The 11,302-nt window shown below is 38.8% G+C and overlaps 1 protein-coding gene and 1 long non-coding RNA gene across 8 annotated transcripts in view; one reads left to right on the top strand and one right to left on the bottom strand.

Moving 5' to 3' along the window:
* LOC105458552 overlaps positions 1–11,302 on the top strand; it is a 253,105-nt gene that overhangs the window by 41,673 nt on the left and 200,130 nt on the right. Inside the window, exons 3-4 of one of the 2 annotated variants that reach the window (XR_975549.1) lie at positions 5,139–5,197; positions 9,137–9,370. This is a non-coding gene — a long non-coding RNA (uncharacterized LOC105458552). Of the gene's footprint in view, positions 1–5,138; positions 5,198–9,136; positions 9,371–11,302 lie in introns of those variants that run through there. The other variant, XR_975548.1, reaches the window with a different exon arrangement.
* Positions 1–11,302, bottom strand: part of LOC105458551 (lachesin-like) — a 280,519-nt gene that overhangs the window by 11,706 nt on the left and 257,511 nt on the right. For all 6 annotated transcript variants that reach the window (XM_011703947.1, XM_011703949.1, XM_011703946.1 and 3 more), the window contains one exon: positions 2,424–2,551. In XM_011703947.1, the coding sequence (XP_011702249.1) occupies positions 2,424–2,551 (128 nt within the window). The remainder of the gene's footprint in view (positions 1–2,423; positions 2,552–11,302) is intronic.

Raw genomic sequence — 11,302 nt, forward strand, 5'->3', positions numbered from 1 at the left:
AAGCTTTCGCGGAAATCCACACGCGTAATCCTCCAAGTGCAAAGTGAAAAGTAGTTCAGATAAAACGAAAGTGTAAAACTCGTAAACGGATTCTCGTAAGACTATTTTAAAGATAACGATAACAATATTATTCCAATTAGGAAACGTGGCGAAACGAATAATATAGCGTTTCAGAACTTGTTTTATCACATTTGATATCCTTAATAAGATAACACGTACCTATATGTATACGAAGTGCTATTTCTGCGAGAATACATCGGTGCAGAAAATACATATTCCGAGAAGTAAGATCATCGGATGAATTATCAATACATGAACGTCTTTACGCTGATAAATCTGGGTCTTGCTAATCGCACGGGGTATTATCAATATCTTCCTCATGGAGGGCAGCTTACGTGAGAGAAAGGACGAAGGGACTGACGGAATGATATTTCGAGGAATTAGGGAGTCCCTCTCGGCTCATTTACGGTCCAGAACCCTTCGAGGCTGCACGCGTTAGTCACGCACGACGGAGTTCTCTTTAAGGCTCGCGAGCGAACGTTGTTTCTACGTACCCAGGCGAGTCCCAAAGCTCTCGGTCAGGGCTTAATGCGCCTAATGGAACCTCCTGAGTGCCGTTACCAATTTTGCCGCGACTCTCACGATTTAGCGGCGAGCCAGCCAACCAGGACATTATCAAAATTTATTGGCCGGTCAACCGTTCGCAAACAGTCGCCGCCACCACCGTCGGAATGTTTTATGATCTCCCTTTGTGCGCGCGCACATACTTAATTCGTTCGCCAGAAAAACTTTGTTATCATGTTAAAAACTAAAAAGATATGGAAATTCTGACTTCGAGTATACCAATGAAAGATGCGATTCCCAAGAGACTCCATTATAAATAAATATTAAAATAAGAAAAAAAATAAAATATGTTTTTCAATCTGACAGTTAATTTGTACTTGGTTTTTAAACCATTAGTAAATACTTTGTTATTTTAAACGAAAATATTTTTTAAAAAATTTTTAGAAGAATATTAGCATATCGAATTTAAGCATATGAGCTTAAATTCAAGTTTTTAAAACATATTTTTGGTTAGCTTAGCCATAAACGCGTGTGCTCTGTATGATATATTAATTATAATAAATACCCGTACATAAACATGTACAATACTCTGCGTGCAGTATTCTTATTATGAACGAGTAAATATTATCTTTTATCTCTCTTTTTGACGGTCGAGATAGTGAAAATATTTCAGTCGGGACAAGAGAGCGAGAAAAGAGTGCCTCGCCTCGGAAGATGCAAATACCGCTCGATTAATTCTTAGCTACGGAAACATTTCAAGCTGCTCAACATTCTTGTATGACAGCAGGTGGTTAAGTGCGCCTATCGTCCTCTATCAGTGCTCTAATCGGAACTGTTCGACTTCCTGGAGTTCCAGGCGAAGTACCTAATTAGGGACGACCTTCGCCGACGCCTGTACGACCATTTATCACGCATCTCTTCGCTGCTATTACTCCGTGGCGAAATTCGCGAGAGGCAGATTTCATCTCAGATAGCCACTAGGAATTTCTGCTATTCGTATTGTCATCAGTTTTCGAAATTACACAGATTGAAAAGAACGAAATGATTAATTTATAATAGACAAGTTTTGTTTTAGAAAAAAATTCTATCATTTCTTCAATATTTTATTAAAAAATGATTTACTTTTAAAGTATAAACTTAAATTTTTTCATTAAAGTTTTTATAATTAATCCTAAAATGTCTCCTGTACTTTTTTGTAGACACTATTATATTACATTTTTTATATATTAATAAAATAACCATTTAATAAAAAAATTTTCTCATAATTAAAATGTCTGTGAAATAATGATACAACAGATTACGGGTAATTAAAGGAGAAAATGAAATTTTCTCTTATCTAAAACATAAATCGTTAGAGCATTACGTATTTATTTTAAATTGTTGTTTATAGAACATTAATAACAAAAAAATTCTAGGATGTAATAACAACGACAGCAGCAGCGACAATAATAATTTCGAACAACTGTGTACGCAATAAACATGACGAAGAAAGACGGAAGTTTCAGCCAGCGTTGAAAATTTCATCTCGCGGAAACTTGGTCTCGCGGCAGCAGCGGCGGCGGCGAGGCAGAAACTTATTCGACGCGTTGCCTTCCGTGATATTAGAATATATCTCGGGAAGTAGGATCATCATTAATTATCCGTGCGCAAAGTCAACGTTGGCCAGAGTCGCGCGCGTCAGTAATATATCTAGGTCTCGCTAATCGTGCGATATTGCAGCGTCGTCTGCGTATTATTCGTTGCGCGTAAACTTCACACGCTTAAGCTCGGGGGTATTTCGATTCTCGTAGCAGTGCGATTATCGTAGAAATGTGTGAGAATAATGAATCGGGTGGTATAGAATTATATATCGAACTTACCGCATCGTTGTGATTCCAGAAAATGTAGGCGGGTGGTTCTGGACTCTGCAGGACGACGCACGTGAGATTGATAGTGCTACCTCGATTGATGAACAATTCCGGCGCACCCAAAATCTCGGTTTTTGGTTCTGAAAAGTAAAAATGAGACTTTTTTTTATACGAATAATTTTTTGTACCCGATTTATCCCAGGCTATCGCGAGTATATTTATGCCGAAAGATAGACAGAGAGAGAGAGAGAGAGAGAGAGAGAGAGAGAGAGAGAGAGAGAGAAACTAGGAACTTTTAGCTACAGACTACTTGTACACATGTAAGGGTGACTTATTAGCGGGACTATTTTGCCGGCGGAAGAGAACAGTTAGGTGCCGTAATAAGTTACGGTCGTGTAATTAAATATTACATTACACGAGAGTAAGGGGAAGAAATATTTCGTGTTTTTCTCCCTACGTCTCTCTCCCTTGGCAAACGAGGGCGCGTAACTCTTGCCCGGATTAAATTCACGAATCCGAGTACGGAATTACGTCTGCGCTTAGAATCCTTATTTCATGCAAATGTCAGACAGTTATCGTGGAACACTTTCCAGCAATACGTTATGATTTCTCAGTGCCTCGACCGAGCCGCCTTCTTCGCGAGTGTATCGCGGAATGAAGACGGCCGCGCGCGCTCTCGACTTTCTTCCGCATTAAACTTCAGAATCCGTATACGCGGGATCCGTATCGCGCGCGTCTCATGACTTTATGTGCGCTTTATGTAAATAACGGATATTTGTCACGTCGCGCTTCGGGGCGACAGTTTACCATGCCGACGCAGAAAGCAACTTAGCCTCTCGCGCGCCGGATTAAATCTAAAGATTTAAAGATGAGATTCCGTCGCAACTCAGAATTTTACGTTTCTTTCATGTAAATGTCTCCTGGCTCGACGCGTCTTGTTTTTGCGATTCTTCAACCACGCGTTAGCTTATAAAAAGCACAATGACGCTGGCAGGATAAGGGGTGGGTTCCACCTTTTAACGCAAAACGTAATACTGAATCTTATTATTCATATCACCGCAGAGAATCTAGGTACGTGTTTGCAAAACGAAAAGGCAACATTCATTACCGTCAGCATTATAAAAACAACAAAGTTAATCCTGTATATCTTTTTATCTCGAATATTCCGTGGGAGAAAACTTGTCCCACCTCTATCATAAACGCCGCGTTTGGATAACAAAGTCTATTTTCTGATAGTTCGTACATCTTATGTATTTGAAGTAAACACCTTTGCTATTATAGTTTAAAAATTATAAACATTATTTAGCAATTTACATTGAAATTTAAAAAAACATTTATGACTTTTTTAGCGATTCAAAAATATACATCACATACAGGAATATCTTTTTTTAATGTTTTAGATGCTAGAATAATATAATCGCAATGTATAAATTTTTGCACATTATTCGACGTAATCTGTTATACGCTATCGGAAAAGATCGCAATAAACTTGTCCAAATTCACATTCGAAATTCAAATTCGGAAATCAAAGCAAGAAGATTGCGCCGTCGTGGCTTAGGACGAGCGACTATCCCTCGGCTAGGGAATCGACACACACACAACGAGATCGTTATGGGAAGTTGAATCAGGGGTTCACATCTGTCGGGAGAATTATGCAGAATTACACGCGGTGATCCCGGCGGGCAGGAATTATCCCCGGAAGTCTCCTCTATATCGGCCGCCTGCCACCCTTTTATACCGCCCTCCGATAATAGTCCGTCAGGGTGAATCGGCCGAGATTGCGCGCGCACGTCGGGAATTTATTTATAATGCCGAAAAATGCCGACTATATGTTTCGGTATACCTGGATATTTATAGTCCACGTTCCGACGAACTGACGGACAGACGAACGACGAGTGAACGGTCTGTTTTGTATCCTTTTGTGGTGCCGAAGAGTGATGCGGTTGACCTGGCCTCTGTGCCTGCCTTCGAAAGAGCACTTTGAGGCGCTTCATATATATAGGGAGTATCCGGTATCTGTTACTGCGGCGGCGAGACGAACTTGTTCCCGCTACGCGTACGTGTGCGCGCACGTGAATGTGTGCATGCGCGCGTGCACGTATATTATGGGGGAGAAATAGGAGGAGAGGTCAGCCGCGATAGATCGATGTGAATATTTTCTGGGCGGCCTCCTCCTCGAGGATTGACCGAAATAACTGTCGGGCAGCGTGCTTTACGGCTTTTGTGCAACGGATGATACCCAGGGACGATGGTTAACCCCTTCCGAGTGGTTAACGGGTACCGAGACATTCCCTCTGTCTTCGTTCCTACGTTTGCGCTTTCTCTTTTCTCCACGCTGTGCGGAGCTCTTCCTTCCGGATTTCTCGCTGAATCCGGATTTCGACTTTAAAACTTTCCGACGTTTATTTTTAAGTCTACGGCACTTCGTTATATCTCGCGTCCTCGTCGCCTGCCTTCTCTCCGTGATTTTCTTATTCCTTCCATTTTTCCTTCGCTCGTCCAATACATGCTTTATATGTCCATTTATTTTAAAATTCTCAAGTGTCGAAATGCGCAATGATATGATACTGTAATATTTAGATACGCTTTTTTTACTCGTGTATCTCATTAATCCAAATTTTTTCATTAACACACGTATCTATTTTAATTTGTCAATTAACTTATATTATTAATTATATTTACCTTTCTACAATTAATATAATTACTACATCTATTTTAAATTTTCAGCAAGTTGAGAGGACGCTAGATTGCATCTACCAAACTCCGCTTCGAGTTCGTGTTTTATGGTAAGTAAATTCAATCATTTATATGCGTACATTTTTCCGATCTTTCGATTTTTTTATTTTCTTGTCGCGGTGACATAGCCTATATAGGAGAGTTGTGAAAGCGGCGTCTATGAACTGATCGATAACATGAGTGTACGCGAAACGCTTTAATGTCGGTTAACCGCGAATGAAAGCTGACCTCGTCAGACGTGAACCTCCGAGCTTCGATCAGACCCTTCAACGAGGAGTTCCCGAAACTCTCGATTCGCTTGCGGACTCATTACGGCCGCGGCCCCATTTTAAATAAACGCAAAGGGATTAGTAACGTCGGATCGTAGACACAGCTATTTCTCTAACTAACCATGATCATTATTCGTATTTTCCCAAAGTAGTTCGACGAAAGCATTCGCAAAGATCATTGTCCGTCGACAGACATTTTATGCTCTTTAGTAAATTTTCGTTGATACTTATTCATAAATCGTCTAGTCTAGAATTGATTTTGACGCAATTTAAATATGATCTATGATGAAAATAAAAATCGATCTCTTTTTTTTATGAATAAATCGAATGTGATTGTTCGGATTCACATTACACAAATTTACATGTTTATTGTAAACAAAAAAAATTTTGACACGTGAAAACCGTTTCGATAACAGCGTCATATGTAATTGAAAGAGAGAGAGAGAGAGAGAGAGGGGGGGGAGGGAGAGGGAGAGGAGAGAAGGAGGGGAAAGGAGTAGGAGGCAATGTCCCGCATAACGCTCTCATTTGAAACTTTATTAAAGAAGTTTGTCACGCGATTTTGCGACACGGGTGCTCAGATGAATAAAAGATGTCGATAGACGACGGGAGTAAAATGTAAACTAGGATAAGTTGAACGTCTTGAAGCGTCGTTCAAGAAGCATTCGCGAAGAGCATCGTCTCGAGAAATCGATTTTGTCTTTGCTTCTCGTGCGACGCGTTTCGGAACTGGCGCGTTTTGGATTCGGGTTAATGTAATAGCGTTTCATAGTTCTGATGAATAAACGCGAATAGAATTCTGAAGCTGCAGAAAAGCTATGTAACGTACCAGAAAGAATCAATTTTATTCTACATGTAGAATAAAATATCAAATTGAAAAAAGATACAAATTAGAATAATAAAATTATAATTACATGTTTTTAATAAAAATTTGCAAAAACTGACATAGTAGAACACTTCGATAAATTTAAATGGAGAGTATTGTGTCGATGGATAGTTTCAAGATTTCTAATAATTATTAAAAGAAGGAAAAATTTGATTAAAAGTATTAGTAATATCATAAAAAAAAAATAATACTACAAAATCTTAAAGATCTTATAGATTCAAGGATTAGCAGAAAATTCATTGAGAAAACTTGCTAAAACTTCTTTTATATTACGATCAAACTTCTTTGTATAAAAGAATCAGCGATTTACAAGTGCAAAAGCAGACTCTTCCTGATATCTTCTTTTTCCTTAAAATGAACATGTTTTTTCATCCTTACGAAAATTTGATCTTGCATTTAGCAATGTATTTCTAAGGCACGTTGGATCATTTCCAGGAACCCGTAAGACCTTTATCCGCTCTCTCGATTTACCTATTACGACCGATCGATCCGATCGAGTACGTTGCCGATACACACGTCAGTCGTGTGAGAGCTTCGCATTCAGAGTCCGTATTTGTCGAACGCGTAGAATACACTCGCTCCCGATGCTTGACCTAAATAAAGCACAATCGTGAATGCCCGTTCCTTCCTCCTCGCTTGCGGTTTCAGCAAGGTGCAAACTGCATCCGGTCAGTTCGATCCAGTCGATCTAGTTCAGTTTACATCTCGGTCTTGGAAAACGCGCGATAACAAATGGCGTACTGTCCGTTGCATCAATTCAATCCTGTACTTTTCTCGTCGCATTCACTTTATATACTTTGGACTAGCAAAGCGAACTTGAGATAAATGCAGTCACATGTATTTGATGATTACGTATTTTACATGTTTCACGCGTACACATGTTTCTCTTCCTCTTCTCTTTCGCTTGTTAATTATTGAACAAGCACGCGAGATTATAAGTTAATTTTCGTATAAAATTCAAACTGATTTTTTAAATTTATACAAGTATCTATTATAAACGTAAAATCACATTATTTTTTTTTGTTAGACATTGTTAAACTTATACGGATAAGCGAGTCTTTCGGATAGAATGTTTTAAAGATCGGAAAGACCGATGCAAATTAGAATTCTGGTTCAAACCGATCCTTTGTAAGCGCGATTGAACTGTATCGAAACTTAAGGGTATGCAGTGTACTTTCTGCTTTACGAATACGACGAATGGTCGCGCGTTGAACGAGATGCTAAATTGCGTTTAGGTGACCCGATTTTACGGTGGTGTATGTGTCTGCCGAATTCAGCAATTCGATACAAATAGATAGTGATTTTGGGCGAAATAGGGAGACGCGCGATCGACTAGAACGAGTGACTACAGTTGATACGTTGGTCGAAGCGAAAAGCGCCGTATATGAAACGAAGATCTGTTTCTCGCGCTACAACGAACTAAAGTCTTGATCTAATTTGCGAAATAAATCTTTACATTCGGTCATTCTCGCAACCGTTTCGTCAGCAATTTCTCTCGTAGTGTTCTTCATCTCGTTACTTTCTTTCTGAAAATCTGAAGCGTTTCAGTCTTCAAAAAAAGTCCCGAGATGTATAATTTCATGATTGTGGCTTTGTGTTTTTCTATCAAAATTAGAAAAACAATAAAGAAAAATCGATTAACGTTGGAACTAAACTGGCAAAGTTGAATGAGGGTCTATCAAAATATTAATATATCATAATCGATTATCGATTTTTAGTCATTTATATATTATATTATGAAAAGTGATGTATATATTACACCACTTGTGATATTTACAAATTTTGAGTCAAATATTATAGAAAAGTAACGTACCGAAACCTATTATATACCTATAACATACCAAACTTATGAGTGACCTCGCTGGTAAAAACAGGGAGTCGCATTACGAATTATGATACTCGCATCGGCTATGCCTGTCGAAAGTGGGTCGCTCGAGTACATCCCACTGGGAGTAAATTGATTCTACGCTCGGGGGAGGAATACGATAAATGCAAATCGTCGCGTTCTTCTTTTGCCCCGATGGAAACGCCCCAACTAGCCCGGATCGGACCCGCACTTTCGATAGCTCGAATGTCGCTCCCCATGCTACCGTCGCGTCCGTCGAAACCATGTTACACCTCCGTCGGATACCATCATCGTGGAATGGCGCCCGGGGTCGACTCCTTCTCTCGTTCTCACGCGCCACCGCGACGGAATGCAAACTGGTTATTTCTTGGTCGTCCGTTCGAGGTCGAGTCGGTAGATAGAGACAGGAGCGTAGGACAGGGACTGTACATAGCGAGAGTAAGCAAAATGTAGAAGCTCATGAATACAGATTTGCACGAAGAATTTTATTCACTTCATTGAACGAGGATAAATTAAATTCGATCAAAGTTTCGTCTTTCCCTGTCTTCACCGTTATTCATACGAAAAGTCTTATCGATCCTTGGACCCGTATTTATAATTATTACACAATTTCCATTAAGTTTAGAAAATTAGGTTTAAAAAACTTTGGAGATGCTTGTATACAAAAAATTTCTTATCTTAAATATAGACAGTTTAAAAAGATCTCTAAATATTGCTTACGCGATACTTAAACTCTTGGAAATTTAAAAACTAATTATATAAGCACAAACTTCAGATTTTATTTAAAAATATTTAAGAAGGAAAAATTAAATAATTACTAATTTAAAAAATAATTCTCTATGTTATAGTCTATAGATAATTTATCTTTATTTCACATAAATAGTATTGTACAAGATACAATGTTGCCTCAATTTTCATTATTTAAGATATAAACACTATGAAGAAATAAATTAGAGTATTTGTAACAATTGTAATTCGTATTTTAAAGAATCTTTAATCGCGAGATCGGGAGCTTGAAAACAGCTGATAATCCCAAGATGTTTAAATGGGACAATCCTGCTTATTTTTCGATATGGCATTCGACTGGTAATGCTCTGCTATCAAATAAACATCAATACGGTAGTTCTGGATGAAATATTTAATGTATTACAAAATAAATATGCGAATATTCTGTGCTTCGTGTATTTCTCATTAATTAATTTAAATGAGATGTTATTACATATTTTTTGCTTCGTTTTGTGATTTGGTGATTAGCGTTGTCTATGATAACGATTAATTTTGTTTGATCGAGCGAGCGTGTACATTCTGGAATGAGAATATCGTTACCCGAATCTTGCATATATTAATATATAAATCAATCAAATTGATACAAATTCTTTTGTAAATTAGAATTCAAGTAACAGTATTTCTAGAACTAGCTCAAACGGTATTAATCGTTATCTTATCAACGAATACTTCGATAATATAACTCTGTTGACGCATGGCCTTAGTGTTTGTTATTTATACGTACAGCTGTTATGTTATATATGTCGCACTGTGTTTGCGAGGACGTTGTGCTACTATTTTCACGCAAAAATTCGAACCGGTAGGTAGCATCGCAAACTGCTCCGTATGTACATGTGTCATCGCGTTACCTTGAAACAAGATTGCGACAAGTGCCAGAAGAAAGGAAATACGACGGTGCCGTTTGCACTCATTAAAATTTTTTCATTTTCATATATCACAATTTATTCATAATTTATTTTGATTGCTTGTTTGATTCCGTTTGATCGTGTCGCTTGCTAAAAGACACTATTGTATAATGGAAATCGCGCATCTTTAAGCAAAGATCAAAATTCCCATATCGCGATCATCTCTACGATCGCGATTGGTCCCCACATGGAAAAGCAATTTTTACAGCGGATGTCGAACTTCCGCTAAGAACATTCGTCGGATTGGACGATCATGAGTCTGAACGGATTTGACGCTTTTTTCTCGTGAGCCATTTGGACCGAGATCGGGTCCCCTAGACGGAAGGATATCATCGATAAAAGCAGGTTTTCGCTGGCATCGCTCCTCGTCCGAATGGAATATAAACGGAGCCGGTTTCCCCCTACATCCCTGTTTGCGTTCGCGTAACGTGATCGAAGAGGCGGACAAGCAACTTCCGCAAGCTCTCTCCGCGACGACCGTCGAGCAACTTTATCCGTTCGGGACTATCATTCGTACTGGTTACTTTTTTACTAACTATTAGAAGCAATGGCCCATGCACTGTCATCCTCTCTTTACGTTTTCTTCTGTTTTTAAGGTGACAGCGGGCAAACTAATGTTGTTCATAACAAAAATCCACTAAGATATGAAAGACATACTACTAGTGATTGTAATTTTTATTATAATTGACGATTGTTCACGAAAATTCAAGAAAGACAGTTTCTTTCTGTAAATTGCTAGTTCATATAATTTAGTTTATTACGTAATCTCGATAACTATCACTTTGTTCTCATCGAGTGTATCATATTCTATAATTTAACATAGCGCATATTTACTGCGAAAATTTTCGATAGTGTTTAAACTGTTGAAACTTTAAGAGATAATTCAAGCCAAAGTGTAATAATGAAATCTAGAGTCACCGGTGGATTTGGATAGGTTAATTAATCTGCTTGACTCGTAACGTCACGCATTCATAATTAGACGTCAATACGATTATTATCGGCGGTGATATGGTTTCGCGCGTATTATCACAGGTTCTATTGATCCCCCTTTCACGAGTTTCGTGGATCTCGTAATCACGAGCATTTCCGCGATACATATGTACACCACCATCTGATCGTCGAAAAGCTCGAAATTAGTTTTACCGTCGCAATTACCGTCGCCGAGCGGCGGAATTTGATTACACGCAAACATCGATTCGGGGCGGTCGGAACGAACGATTGCGATTTTATTATCGTGTACATCGTGGTCGTAGCTGGCGGTCTGCGCGGCATAAATCGAAAAAGCCGTTCTTGTCGCGTTTCTATTACCAGTGTTACAGTCGACGGCGCAAGGTCGATCGAAGAAGCATTCTGAAAAGCATATATCTCGAAAATAGTAACATGACGACTGTAAGTTATTGTACACCGAGGATCTGATAGTTTCCGAAAGGCCAATAACGGTGCAGTGCCGGATACAAAGGGGG

The sequence above is a fragment of the Wasmannia auropunctata genome, unplaced genomic scaffold (genome assembly GCF_000956235.1).
Source record: "Wasmannia auropunctata unplaced genomic scaffold, wasmannia.A_1.0 LD334508.1, whole genome shotgun sequence".
Lineage (NCBI taxonomy): Eukaryota > Metazoa > Arthropoda > Insecta > Hymenoptera > Formicidae > Wasmannia > Wasmannia auropunctata.